At 36.4% G+C, this 15,082-nt stretch overlaps 2 protein-coding genes across 2 annotated transcripts in view; one reads left to right on the top strand and one right to left on the bottom strand.

Annotated features, from left to right (window-relative positions):
- LOC127938716 (vascular endothelial growth factor receptor 2-like) overlaps window positions 1-7,207 on the bottom strand; it is a 28,646-nt gene extending 21,439 nt beyond the window's left edge. Inside the window, exons 1-4 of the mRNA XM_052535538.1 lie at window positions 6,914-7,207; window positions 2,117-2,213; window positions 1,713-1,927; window positions 1,060-1,181 (exon numbers count right to left, since the gene is read on the bottom strand). Coding sequence (XP_052391498.1) covers window positions 1,060-1,181; window positions 1,713-1,927; window positions 2,117-2,213; window positions 6,914-6,977 — 498 coding nt within the window. The 5' untranslated portion in view covers window positions 6,978-7,207. The remainder of the gene's footprint in view (window positions 1-1,059; window positions 1,182-1,712; window positions 1,928-2,116; window positions 2,214-6,913) is intronic.
- Window positions 7,208-13,187: 5,980 nt separating this feature from the next.
- On the top strand, window positions 13,188-14,913 carry LOC127938786 (polyprenol reductase-like). The gene is made up of 5 exons (XM_052535652.1): window positions 13,188-13,424; window positions 13,544-13,695; window positions 13,963-14,154; window positions 14,328-14,453; window positions 14,571-14,913. The coding sequence occupies exons 1-5, from the start codon at window positions 13,225-13,227 to the stop codon at window positions 14,828-14,830; spliced, it is 930 nt and encodes a 309-aa protein (XP_052391612.1). The 5' UTR covers window positions 13,188-13,224; the 3' UTR covers window positions 14,831-14,913.
- Window positions 14,914-15,082: the final 169 nt, after the last annotated feature.

Raw genomic sequence — 15,082 nt, 5'->3', positions numbered from 1 at the left:
AAAGTTATCCAAACAACTTTACAACATCTAAACTAATGTTTTTATTTAATGGTTTTATTTAAAGGTGCCATAGAATGCAAAAATCTGTTTTATAAGGTGGTTGATCACAGCTGTGTGGTCGCAGTGTGTGAAAACAGCCGGGCAATAATGGTGAAAATCCATCCACTCATTGATTTATAATCCTAATAAATCATAAACTGTCTCTCCACACAATTAGTTCCAGATTTCTCACTACTATGACGTTATGGTCGGGGAAAGTCCTGCACATTTGTGACGCTCTCTGCTCTATTAGAATATACACAGCCCTGAGTGAGAAACAGCGGTCTGCCATTACTGTTTTTTTTTTTTTTTGCTGTAGCTGTCCTATACGTTTGTGCTAACATTTCACACCGTACTGCCTAACAAACAAGGGTCAGTTCAGCACTGGAGTTGTGCAAAGATTGCTTCTGAAAGAGAGATCGATACCAACGATTCGTTTGCAAACTCCAGACAAAGGAAGCATCAAGCACTGTTTTCCAAAAAAGCTTCTTCTGTAAGGCTAATGTTGCTAAAGCTACCATTGTCTTTGCCTGTTTTCACTTATGCTTCCTTCATGTGCTACCAGAATGATTGTGAATAGGAATGTGGTAGTTAAAATTGCATTTGGAAGCAAAGTGAGGATCAGTAACACGGTCACCACCAGTTAAACCGTAACACCGGTGGTATATCCGTGAGCATGGGCTCTTGAAGCTCTGCACTCTTCTGAAATGGGAGGCGGGAGCAACAGCTCATTTTCATTTACAGGGGACAAACACAAAAAAAAAATGTGTTTTGGCTCATACCTTAAAATGGGCCATTTCAACAAGCCAAAATGAATTATCTGTGGGGTATTTTGAGATAAAACTTACTGTTTCAATCCATTCTATGGTACCTTTAAATCAAAAATATTATTTGACATCACTGAAATATACTTAACACATAAAAATTATGCCGACAAAAATTTCGGTTTAGATCAAATAGAAATAGAAGGTTACCAAATAGGGCAGGAGAATATGTGTTTATATGTTTATAAACACTCACAGTGTAAAGTGTGACGTTTAGGTTCTCCACAGATACCAGACAGGGAATGACCACCTGTTCTCCCTCCCGAATGAACACCACATCATAATCTTGAGCCATTCGGACAAATGGTGTACGATAATCTAAAAACATAGGCATTGCATTGTATGTTTTGGACTAACAACCAGATATTGACAAAAACAAATGCAGAAAAGATAATGTTATCAAAATCAAGTATAATTTTACTTCACTCTTCGCTTGATACATTATTCAGATTACATGAGAGATATGACAGTACTTACAAATTGTTATATTTGATAGTCGAGTTCCACAGGCGTGGAATAAAGTAAGTTCACACTTAAAATCACACTTAAAACAACCCATTTCCTACATTTTGTCTATCTGGATCAGGCAGGAGTTTGCAGCTATGGTTGAAAAGCGAACTAAAATGTGGTGGCTCTACCGAAATGAAGAGTTTATAATGTTTGAAGATCAAGAGGTTTGTCCCGAAGAATAACATAGGAAGAATGCAATGAACACTTTTTTTGTAACATTCCAACTCTCGCTCCCACTTTCTTCAAAAGGGAGTGGGTGAAAGGGTCAGAAAGTTATGAAAAATGTGTTCATCTATTTGTTGAAAAATGACGTAACAAATTTACACTCAAGAATCATACCTTGTATGAAAACATACACAGAAATAGAAGTCTTTCCATCCTCTATAGGCAGGTTTTTATAGAAGCAGCGATACTCTCCAGTCTCATTGGCTACTGCTTTGGAGAGCGTTAAAGTGCTACAGAACAGTCCATTGCCACTACAGTCTGTTTTAATGAGCCGGGTTTCAGAACGGGTTCGGTTGTGAGGTGTAGACCATTCCAGGATCTGACGCCCCCTGTGTAACAGGTTGAAAAGACAGTCAACAGAGTAAACTGACAACATTTAACTGATATTTAGTTTCTGTTTTTACAATCAAAATTTCATCTGTAACAAAGACAGCACCCTTCTGATAAAAGGTAGCTTCAGAATGGAAATGAAAGTACATTTCAAGACAGAACTGCTCTTCGTCAGAAGCAAAGCTTACCTGCACGTGACCTCCAGTGTATCTGAAGCATTGATTTTGAGAGTCTTCTCAGTGATGTTTAAGGTTGGAGGATCAGGCACAAACCTGAGCTCTATCGCTGCAAGAAAAAAAAAAAAAAAAAAACACCCAAAAGGTTTTGATCAGAAAAAGCTGTAGATATTGACATGATTATTCACTGAGTGATTTTAATGAGGACTAAACTCTTATTCTGGCTTTAGATCAATTTCATATGAGCCATTTATTACGAGCGCAAATAACTTAACCCCTTTACGTGCAAACATCGCCGACGATGGCTTGAGAATGCTAGAAACATGTTAACAAAATGGTAGCGACTTGCTGATCATGCTAGAAACATTAACAAAATGCTAGTAACTTGCTATTCATGCTAACAACATGCTAGTAACATGCTAATCATACTAGAAAACGTGCAAGTAACTTGCTATTCGTGCTAAAAAAGGCTAACGCAACGCTTTGCTTGTAACATGCTAATCTTGTTAAAAACATGCTAGCAACTTGCTAAACATGCTAGAAGCATGCCAGTAAGATGTTAATCATGCTAGAATAAATGTAGAAACATGCTAGTAACTCGGTAATCATTTGAACATGCTAATAACTTGTTAATAGTGCTAGAAAAATGCTAGCAACTTGTTAAACATACTAGAAACATGCTAGCATCATGCTAGTGACATGATAATCTTGCAAGAATCATGCAAGCCATGTGTTATTAAATTTGTTAATCATGTTAACAACATTCTAGTAATTTGTTAATAATGTTAGAAAAAATTTGAGCAACTTGTTAAACATGCTAGAATCATGCTAGGAACATTTTAATCATGCTAGAATTATGCTAGCAACATACTAACGTGCCTTCTAAAAATCTAAACAATTACTGTAAGACAATAATATTTATATGTATAAATTGACATAATTTATATGCTTGATGTATCCCTTTTCAATGGTCTAAAGGCTGAAATACTGTTGTATAAGATTTTTTTTTTGTAAAAACCTGTATCTGAACTGCAAATCATGTAATTTTATGGCTCAATACCGTAAGTTACAACATTGTTCAACACCACTCATACCGTGTCCATTTTACTTGCGCATCTCTTAAAATGGGTCATAAATTGCCTTAAATTCATTTTTACAAATTTTGCAGATAGGCTACCCTGTAAATAATGAAATAAAATGTTTGTTGATTTTTGTTTATTAAAAATATTTTTGATTGACACTTAAACTATTATCTGATTTTATGTATATATATATATATATATATATATTAGGGGTGTAACGATACGCGTATTCGTATTGAACCGTTCGAATAATTAATTCGTTGGAGTAATTAATTATATTTGAAAAAAAAAAAAAAGAGAGAGAAAGAAATATAATGATATGCGTTCAACAAGGTAGCCCAATAACCCAAACAACGTAACAGGCAACGCCCCTGACACTCCCGAAGAAGAAAAAAACACCATCTTATATGTTTATGTTAGGCTACTCAGCAGGCGCTCGCTCACTCAGTACACGCTGAAGGCTCGTTGCAAAATAGCCAATGCGTTTAACAGACTAGAAATGAGAAGATCCCCCAATAACCAACAGGTCTGGTGTTTGGGTGCACTTTGGATTCCCTTTAAGCTATAATGGTGATGGCAAGAGAGTGGTGGATAAATAAACAACGGTATGTCGCATCTGCAACATGACAGGGTACACCAGCGGGATTACAAAAAAAAAAAAAAAAAAAACAGCGGGAATATCTGGGATATATGCGTCAGTACTATCTGGGAAAAGACGAAAAAAAGGAGAAACATGCACGCAGCAAACTATCCCTGCAGCATTTAGACACTATAGCTTACAGGGAATCCAACCCAAACACCAGACCTGTTGGTTATTTTAGGATCTTATATTTCTGGTCTGTTAAATGCATTAGACATTTTGCAACGAGCCTTCAGCGCGTGCTGAGTGAGCGAGCGCCTTAGGGGCCGTTCACATATCGCTCCTAAAAACGCATGGAAAACGCTAAGCGCGTCTTTCTCCTGAGGCGTCTGTCTTTGCTAAGCAACAATGACGTGCTCTCTCCATGAGACGCGGAAATTTCAGCGAAGGATAAATGGATTTGCAGCTCTAAAAATCGCTTGCAGTAGCTCTGCTACTGAATTTATTTCAAAATTGCAATCCATATACAACTATGATCAGCTGTTCCTTCATCTTGGCTGAGCTCTCAACGTTGTTACGGGAAAGGATGAAGCTGATTGGTTGGTTCTTGTCACATGACCCGCGGTGCGCTTGCGGCATTCTGAAAAGTTGAGATGTTTTTACATTTTGCTGTATCTAAAACGTATCGAACCGAACCGAACCGTGACATCAGTGTATCGTATCGAACCGAACCGTGAATTTTGTGAACCGTTACACCCCTAATATATATATATTAAAAACTTGCTAATTATGATAAAAATGTGCTGGTAACATGCTAATCATGCTAAAAACATGCTAGTAATTTGCTAATAATGCTAGTAACATGCTAACCATGTTAGAAACATGCTAGTAACATGCTAATCATGCTAAAAACATGTTAGCAACATGCTAGTCATACTAGAAACAGTCTAGCAACCACCCCAGGTATCCTAGCAATATGTTTTCTACTTATCTTTCTGATAGACTGAATTGCCTTGAAAACATTCAAACTTTAATCTTTAAAACTTTTTTAACTTTCAAAGTACTTCAAACTGAAAACTTTCAGACTGCAAGCTTTTAAAACTTTTTCAAATTTTCTAGCTAGGCTTTTTCAAGCCAAGTTTTTAATCTAGTTTCTGGTTGAAACGGTTTTTATTTGGCTATTTTTTTCTGTAAGTACTGAGTAATATTAATTAACTACATGTATACACTTTCGGATTATGTTTAGGTTTAAAGTTAGTTGCTTATTTATGCATATTTATGCTAATGCCTAATGCATAATTAATTGTTATTACTGTAGTGAGCACATGAAACTAGTGTAATTATGTCACTTTAAAATAGCGTTACCATTTTTATTTTTTTTAGATTAAAAATAATTAAATAAAGAAAAAGTGTTACTAGATTCCATTAAACAGTATGACCACAATCCTCGGCATAATAAATCACTGCAAATGTGGCCGCAATACATCACATCAACCTCAAGACAAAATAAACTTAAAGAGGTACAATATGCACCTTTCCTATGATCTCCCTGACATGGTTAACTTTGAGCCCAGAATACTTTAGTTCAATCCTAAACATCACTTTATCTCCAACTTCATCTGAAAGCAGCTCCCTTTTCCCTTTTTATCTCTATGCAAGTGCATTTTCAACACATAAAGAGACTGTGTGTTGCCATTTTCACAGCTTTAGCACAACCACCAGGTTAAATCCACTGCATGCTCCACAACAATTCATGTTCAGAAAAGGTTCAAAGAAACACTGCCACTCAAACAAACGGTCAAACTAGTGTTTGTCTCTGTACATGAACATGGATTCACACAGTCTACAGGGAAAGCACAAGAGTGGTGGGACCATGAATGCCTGTCCATAGCCTGGCGTGGTTTTACATTAGATATATATAAGGGATGCAGACATGTATAGCACAGAATGGCACAGTGCATTGTGGAGCAGTACGATGTGGGACCCTGCCATATTTTTCCACTGGAGCTGCAAAAGCAGCACGGAGGCCTGGATGTGTCAAAACAGGAAGCCTGGGCAGATGGGCCGGGGCCTGGCTAAATGGCCCCGTGCTCCACAGCCTGAGGTGGGATTCCTGCTCCAGAGGAACTATGGGAACACACACACTCTTATGGGCACAAAAAATCATGCTAAAACACATGCACTCCATGGAGACTAACTTATTCAACTGCTTGTTTTAACATTTAAATTGCCAGGAACTGAAAGCATTTGAAACAACAATGGTGGCAAGGGCTTTATTGTATCTGATGAATAAGAGTGAACTGAGGGAATTAAAACATAAGGGCAAGAAAGAATAGGAGGAAATAATAAGAAGTTCTAAAAGCAAACATCTCTCTGAAATCTTGAAACTATACTTTTATTTTGAATAAATTCAATTTTAGCAGTGGTGGAGCAGATTGGAAAGATAAAAAGGTACCATTTATTAATGCAATTGTTATATAATGCTTACAGCATAGAGTTGTGAATACCATAATGAAATTCCAAATCAATCAACAAATTAATTTTGCAATTTTATACTGAAAAAACTCCTATACATTTATGTTAAGCTCCGGATACACTTTAATACGCAGCAGCAGAGTGACAATATTAAACTGTTTTCAATTAATATAATATACTAACTATTACATGCTACTATAAAATGTGCTCACAATAATATTGATTTAATTATGTAAAACTACATGATGGTTTGCATCATCTAACATTAAGAAAGAGTTTATTAATTTTACCCACACAAACACGACACACCATTAAAAACAACAATAAAGCAATGCTATAACTAAAAATTATATAAATGCATTTATATAATTGCAAATGCAATTATATAAATGCATACACACACACACACACACACCATAAAACGACAAAGTGCTGAGAAAAATCATTACAGTTATTTCAAATCAGTAGCAGGTGTACAGTTTTCATAAATTACTATTTTAATAAAGCTTTTACAATGCGGATAACATTACGAGCAGAAACTCAGCATCAACGGTGCGATCAATCACACATTAGGATGAGTTGCCTATTATGATTAGAGTAATGATGATGTGAGTATTTGAATATTTAATGTTTGAGTATGCTATTTTTTGCATAGAGACGTTTTTGCCATACCTATAACCAAGTTGATGGTAAAGAGGATATCGATGAGAGAAAGCACATGATATGTCTTTGCCATCGTCCGTTACTGGACCGTCCCGGCATGTAACCAAAATTCAGAAGTTCCTTAACTCCTCATCACGATAAAACGACACAGTTGTCTTCTTTAAGATGCGTCTTGTTTTATATTTAAATCCGTAAACCTGTAGAGACGAATATAGGCTACTATAGGGACAGAAATCCTTGCGCTCTTCTGCGTTTGACACTGACAGAGACCTGTTGCGCGCTCACGGACTGACGCGTGACTGAAGTGCGTTGATAGAGAGGAAGGTGAGGGAGGGAGGAGCGACACACTAATCAAAGACATTGGGCTACTGTTCATTAAATGTATGCAGACTCCAGAGGCCTAAGGTCAGAAGAATATAGATCTCTAGGACTAAACAGAACCGTCTAAATCACTTTATCAGAGATCAGTTTAGGCCTACGATAAAGACCTAATTCAATCAAAAATTGAAGATATGGAAAATGCACAATTTCCACACAAAAAATAAAATAAAATAAAATAAATGCCCTAAATGCAGGGTGAAAATCATAGTGATTTAGGCGGCATGGTGACCCCATAATTAAGAAAGTTGTGAATAGTCTAAAAAGTATTATAATGAATTTGCAAATTAATTGTTGGCCTTGGACGATTTAAATTAATTTTAATTTTTGCTTAATTTCTTTTCACAAAACTGTCTTTACAACTGAACATCTGGGCCACCTTCTGAGTAACTTATAAAATTGCTACAAATGGCTTGTTTGTAAAGCAGACTTATTTTGCAGAGGAAAACACTTTGACTATTCCATTGTATGTAAACAATCTGTACTTTAATTTGTTACAGTCATCAATAGTATTTCTCCCCCCCCCCCCCCCCCCCCCTCTCTCTCTGGAGGTAAGGAGGTTGGCAGAGTAATGGTAACCTCCCTTGTTTTTCCAGCAGGCTGAGATAGAATGTCCCATAGAAGCTGCCAGTGGGATATGGGTGGATCCAAAGGATAAAACTGGAACGGGGAGGGTGGATCTTTTGTTGTGTAACAGTTAGCCATATGACACAGGACATCTCCAGGCAAACAATGCACGTAGGCCTTGTGCACGAGTGATGGACAATATCAGGCCTTGGGTCGACTGTTGGTTGTTTACAGTGGTTACACAATTTCTTGAGCAGAGAGACTAAACATTTACAGTTATGGCAACCTTACATTTCCCCAACATTCCACTGCTGCGTGACAGAACTGTTATCATGGATCAGTGAAACGTTGTGCATATGTAACGGGAGGGTTAATTATAGGAATACTAATTAGCATAGTAGAAAAAGTGTTTTTTTTTAAGTAGCTGTGAAGATAAGTATAAGTCTTGAAAGAAATATACTGTTATTTTTTAAGTAATTTAATAAATAGGTATAAATGAATGTCTTTAATACTGCATAAAAACTGACATGGTATTTTGTGAAATAACTTCAAGAAGACAAGTATTTGTCTGATTAATACATTTGAAGCATGCAGCAAATTTACATTTTGATATACTCATTTATTTTCTTTTTGGTTGTTGCTGGTATATACATGTGAACTGATGCATTATGGGTCTTAAAAACCCTTGGTTTTTTAGGTGGGGGTTGGATCGAAAGGGTTAGAGTTTGAGTCTCCATCCACCACATGTTTCCTGTCCTGGTCATTTCTGCTGGGAGTCGTAGTACCTATAAGAGTTCCCGCTCTGAGCAGGGGATCAGGAAAAAGAGAGCACTTCCTATCTTTCAGACTCATGCAAACAGCAGGCATGGAAAGCCCTCCAAGGGAACTCTGTTCTTCACATTGCTTTTTAGCAACATAGGCAAATGAAAAACAAAAAGGAATAAAAAAGGGATGGAGAAGAATTGTATAATTTATTATGCTACCATTAACTCTTGTAATAACCGAAAAATAGATAGATTTCTTTGATATTAAAATACTTTTTTCTGTCACAGCTTCACAATGAAAGCTACAAGTAAGCTACATTATTACAGTAGGTTGATTTGTGTGAAAAGTGTAGACATTAAATGTGTTTGAAATCTCATACTGTGTAGAAGGCAGACTACTACATTTGGTTTGAAACTTGCTGCATGCAATGTGTGTTTGTATGTAGGAAATATATGGAATATATGTTTATCTAAAACCATTGGAAGATTGTAGACAAACAAACCAATTTCATTTATTGATAGAAAATACACACTTAAGCTTTAAAAATATTCAAAACCTCCTTTTAAGTTTCCAAATTCTGACCTGACTCTAAGTTAATAACATACATTTTCTTCTCTTTCTTTTTTGTTATTTAAAAAGTATCTAACCCACGATATAATGATTTAATACTCTATTTATTACATACATGTCGGTGGTCCTGGCCAAGGTTTGCCAGTTCCTGCTCTGTCATCAGCGTTGGGTACTGGAAAAGAAAACATGGAAAAGCCATGGAAAAAGAACCTACAGACAATAGAGTGGGAAAGTAATATAATCAACACAATCAAATGCATTAACCCTTTGAAACACATACATGCAATTATACCTGCCATGTTTATGTGCACTTATAAAACGGCTTATTCCGGCAGTTTGCATTCTGAAATGTCATATGTCACAAGCAAACGCCATTAAAAAAATGCAGTTTAAACATATGAAACTTTCTTCTGAAGATCACGATTCAAGAACATTGTAAATGGACCAGCGTTCTTGGAGAGTGCACACATGCATGCAGGGGTTAGTGTGTCTTTCCACCTTTGATTAATAAATCAATATGATATGAAAATAAGCCTATTGATGAAATACAGAACAGAGGAGGTAAAGAGACAGACAATGTCCAGTAGAAGAATGAGTGCACATACTATCCCCAGATATGATACACTACTGAGGACAGAATATATATAATTGTGAGTTTATGATTCACAAAATAAACGCATGCAGCAAAAAATACTCATGTTATTTAGTCATAATCATTATGGAATCTTATGACCCCACAGATGACAAGCGCAAGCATTTTGATTTGGCAAATGAATGGATGGATAAAGTTCTATATTTATACAGTGTGAGAGAACAATGAAAAATAAATCCCAGGTATTGTGAAAAATGGGGTTAGTGTGTGTTTAGGCAACACAAAGCGGAAGATGCAAAGGAGGCCACTAAAAATGGTTGAAGAAGCAACATGAATGGATGGGCAGGGGGATAAAAGGATGGAAAGAGGAGGGGAATAACAATAAGGAAGCTTAATGAGGGTCCAGCTCTGGGGACAGTGAGGAAGAGTCAGGAGGGGGCAGGAAACACTGCACACATCCTCAGATAGGAAACCTACCTTTTATATGAGGCATCCTGGAGTCAAATACTTTAGAGGCTTTGTATTACTCTCTTTCACACACTCTCTTTTATTGACTGGACACATATGGTATAGTTAATGGCTCAAGTGGGGAATGAGGCTTCCTTCCATTGGCAAGCAAACAGAAAAACGCATACTGTCCTTGTCTGGTTATTGTGTTACTTCCTGTTATAAATCAGAATGCCGTTAATGGTAAATAATGAGTGGAATATTAACTTCAAAAACATTTGAAATCCAAAAGGTCACAGGACGAGTACTGTAGGTAATCACAACCGTGCTGATATAGAGCCATACTGCATGTCTATGAGTATGATATAGCTTTCATACAAGAGTTTGATGGCACAAGTGTGTAAATAAAACAACAGACAAGTGCCTTTAAAAAATGCTCAATTGCAGAAGTACTTCCTTAAGCCACAGATTCAAATCTCAAGTTGACCTGTTTATTTTTATATACATTTTTCAGCTATAGTGTATATAGTGATATATTTCTATTTAAGAAATAACATATATTAAAAAGTTAGAGTTTTTACTACTAAATCAGAACCCCATTAAGGAAAAAATATATATTTTTAATGATGCAAATATGGGGTTTTCAGATCAATTCCCAAACTGGGCCGATTTCTATAGGGAATTGTGAAACAGGTAAAATAAATGTTGACTTTGGTGATCTCATCATTCAAGGGCTACAAGTGGAAGAAAAGAGAAACACCAAAAGCAAGCAAAAGTGGAGAAGTGTCGCCGAACAAAGAAGAAACCTGGAGCAGCAGCACCATATGGAGTTCAAATTGATAACTGTAATAAAATGTATGTGGAAACAGCAAATTTTGAATAAAAGAATAATGAAATTGATAAAAGAGATTTCTGACTATAACAGGAGCTGCAAACATTAACAGATGACTTAGAATAATTACAACTTAAAGGGTTAGTTTGCCGAAAATTATGTCATTAATAACTCACCCTCAAACCCGTGAGACCTCAGTTCATCTTCAGAACACAGTTTAAGATATTTTAGATTTAGTCCGAGAGCTTCCTGTCCCTCCATTGAAAGTGTGTGCACGGTATACTGTCCATGTCCAGAAAGGTAAGAAAAACATCTTCAAAGTAGTCTATGTGACATCAGAGGGTCAGTTAGATTTTTTTCAAGCATCGGAAATACATTTTGGTCCAAAAATAGCAAAAACTACGACTTTATTCATCATTGTCTTCTCTTCCGTGTCTGTTGTGGGAGAGTTCAAAACACAACAGTTTAGTTATATCTGGTTCGCGAACAAATCATTCGATGTAACCGGATCTTCTTGAACCAGTTCACCAAATCAAAAACCGATGCAACCGGTTCTTTACTGTGAACTGATTCAAAAAGATCCGGTTACATCGAATGATTTGTTCGCGAACCGGATATGACAAACTGCTTTGTTCTGAACTCCCTCACAACAGACATTGGGTTTAAAGTGAGTTTTGAGTAAAAGTGTACTAATAATTTCATAAATTATCTGATGTAGCTTGATGCTAACATTAGCTTTAATGCTACTAATAGCAGGTGCATTTATTCTTCATAATGCATTTCTGTCACAATAATTCACGTAAGGTCGTAAGAAAATATTTTGCTGTATTTTTGATAAATAAGGGCTAAATGCATACTGAGATTAAAGCGAGATTGCAGCTTTGTGTCTTTGTAAATCCTGAGAAACCACAATAAAGGCTAATAAAGATGGAACAAAAACTATAGAATAATGATAAAAGAATAATGCGGATAATGTGTCATACCTGGCAGAGGTGTGAAAGACTCGTTTGGTGAGAACAATATAGAACCATGAATCGGGGAGTTTTCAGAGCCAACACACATAGAAAACACACAGGAGTGTTTACATGTGAGATCTTACAGCGATGACAAATGCCATAAATCATTCTGATTAGCCTTCTCTAAAAACACACATGACATGGCCTTAAAAAATATTTCATAAAATTCAGTTTTACAGATTCGATTATGAAATTTTTAATGACGTTTTGGAAGACTTGTGGCTTTAGCTACACTGTGTAGCTATCTAGCTGTGCTGTTTTATTATATGTAGATTGTATGCAAGAGCTATAAAAGGCCCAAGAGTATTGAGTTTGGGGCCGTACCCTGTGGTGAAGACTTCCTCACTGTTATTTTCATATTTATTATTGCTTATGAGTTATTGTCTATTAATAAAGCAAAGCCATTACAAATGGTGATGCGTTAAAACTTTATTAAAGAAGAATCTCTGAGTAATCTATAGGAGTTATAAATTACTCAGAATGTTACTAAACATATTCTTCTGTAACTGTATACCTACAAAACCTTAAAAAGGTATATATATATACACACACACACACACACACACACTCTCTCTCTCTCTCTCTCTCTCTCTCTTACTGACAAAATATATTTTGCCTGCTGCCCCCATGTGTTCATAGGTAGATCTGCAAATGGCGATTTTGAATTATAAAGATGTCTTTAGTGAAGTTTTGAATGGGTTCCAATTAATCTTGTTCAAATCAGTCAGTACAAATTATAGTATATATCGGTTTATATTCCAACACGAAAGGTTTCCCCTAATGAGTGCTTATAATATACACACTTTTATAATATACATACTTTTAGGTTATACACCGCCGGACATGTTAACAAATAGTTTAGAAACATAAGGTACCATTTAATTTTTTCTGTCAGTGACATTGTGATAGATGTTTCTCCACGTTTATATGACAACAGCAAGGAATAAAGTCAGCGATAATTAAGCATTCATATTCATACTTGTAGCTGCAGATTTCGTTTATAGAGAGACATTCAGAAGTGCTTCTTCTTTGTGGGTTTTATGACACATAATACCAGACCATCAGCACATTAATGCGAGTGGAACCTAAAATACTTAGTATTTGTTTGACTCGGTATCTTCAAGCGACAGGACGGCAGTATGAAGCTGCGGCGATGCTTCAACACATAGCAATAGTTAATGTTATATGGTTTTTGCTAGCGTTGTGTTTTATAATAGCCTTTTTTCTCTATAAGTTTTCACTGAAACTGCCTCGCAGCCTCGAGCGCGTCTTTCAGAATTTAATCCGTTATGGAAAAACTAAAGAAGACATCAAGAGACCAAACTGGCAGCACCTTTTTGACGTATCAAAGAGGTGATTCGGGATTAAATGTAGTTTTAAGTGACTGTGTGTATTCCTCATATATCATGTTATGAGCATGTCACGACTCAAGGCGATTATGCATGAAACATTTCCTCTGTTGTTGTTTACAGGTGTTTCTATCATTTCTACGCGGTGTCTGTCATGTGGAATGGGCTCCTCCTACTATTCTCCTTACGTTCTGTCGTCATGAGTGAGGCTCTCCCTGATTGGCTAATTAACGCGCTTTGGTGTTTGACTGGCAGACCAAGAGATGCTTGGAAAGGTACTTCAAATAGCGAAGAATGTTTTTTTTCCCTCCCACTTCATCTTTCTTTCTTTTTTTTAAACAATGGCAACCAGTTTGTTACTATAGTAAAACCGTGTAAATAAATCAGGAAAATTTAGAATTATCTGTATATACACTGTTTAAGGAAGATCCTGTATTTTTTTTTACTTTACATTTGTATTATTTTTCTGCTTTAATCTGTTGCAGTATACTTTACATTTGCCCTCCAATAAATATTCATATAGTTAATTGTGTGCTTTTCAGAACTACATCTCTCCATTCTACTTTTACAAGTGCTGCTATGGATCCATTCCTTCAGACGGCTATTGGAGTGCCTGTTTGTCAGCGTATTTTCTAACGGTGTGATCAATGTAGTCCAATATGCATTTGGTTTGGGTTACTATGTCCTACTTGGTCTAACTGTCCTGTCTATAAATGCCTCTCTGCCACAGTCAGGTTAGTACAGTTTCTTAGATGCGATCCTGTCATCATTTTAATGCACCTCCAAATTGAAAACTCAATATCTAATTCATGTTTACTTAACCAAAAATATTTCAGTACTTATCATCCCAAATGTATCTTGATGTTTTCCTGGATTTGAATAACTGTTTGTGTATTTGTCTCTGAAGTCCCAGGGCCTCTCTTTAATCAGCTAACTTGGCATCAGGTGATCGGGACTCTTCTTTTCATCTGGGCATCTCTCCTCCAGAACCGGTCCCTCTCGCTGCTGGCTAAGATGAGGACTGACAGCTCAGGTAGAAAGCTGCCGGAAGATTCTTGAGGAAAAAAAAGTTTAAACAAATTTTTCGTATAACTGTATATTATAAGTAACAATTTTCTATAAACTAATATTAAATCTCTATCCATTATAGGTAAAGTAGAGACCCTGGCCCACAAGATGCCATGTGGGGGCTGGTTTAATCTGGTCTCTTGTCCACATTACCTGGCTGAGCTTCTGATTTATCTTGCCATGAGTGTTTGTTGTGGCTGCAGTTCTATGACCTGGTGGCTGGTGGTACTGTATGTACTCTGTAACCAGGCACTGGCTGCACAGTTCTGTCATGATTACTACAGGAGCAAGTTTGAGATGTATCCGCGTCAACGCAAAGCTTTTATTCCTTTTGTCCTGTGATTTTTGTGTAATAAGCTCTTTTATATGCAAATAAGAATCAAATTAATAAACTATTAACTAAACAAAAACATAGATAATCTTAATGTCTCTCTTTTAAATGGAACAGCTGGCATGTTGATCATGCATGTTTAATGTGTAAGGAACAGGGCAAGAAAGGAAGTACACACGACAAGACCGAAATGAACTGTTGCATTGACACAGACGGACCTTCAGAAGGTGATTGACGACAGCTACTTGCTAGAGACATTACTG

This window comes from Carassius gibelio, chromosome A20 (genome assembly GCF_023724105.1).
Source record: "Carassius gibelio isolate Cgi1373 ecotype wild population from Czech Republic chromosome A20, carGib1.2-hapl.c, whole genome shotgun sequence".
Lineage (NCBI taxonomy): Eukaryota > Metazoa > Chordata > Actinopteri > Cypriniformes > Cyprinidae > Carassius > Carassius gibelio.
The sequence above is the reverse complement of the archived record's forward strand: the minus strand, read 5'-3'. Positions and strand labels throughout refer to the sequence as shown.

Bases quoted from the DNA above. Each gene is read 5' to 3' on its own strand.
- LOC127938786 (XM_052535652.1), top strand. From the start codon at position 13,225: ATGCTTCAACACATAGCAATAGTTAATGTTATATGGTTTTTGCTAGCG. The intron at 14,155-14,327 runs GTTAGTACAGTT...TTGTCTCTGAAG, and splicing joins TGCCTCTCTGCCACAGTCAG to TCCCAGGGCCTCTCTTTAAT. The intron at 14,454-14,570 runs GTAGAAAGCTGC...TATCCATTATAG, and splicing joins GATGAGGACTGACAGCTCAG to GTAAAGTAGAGACCCTGGCC.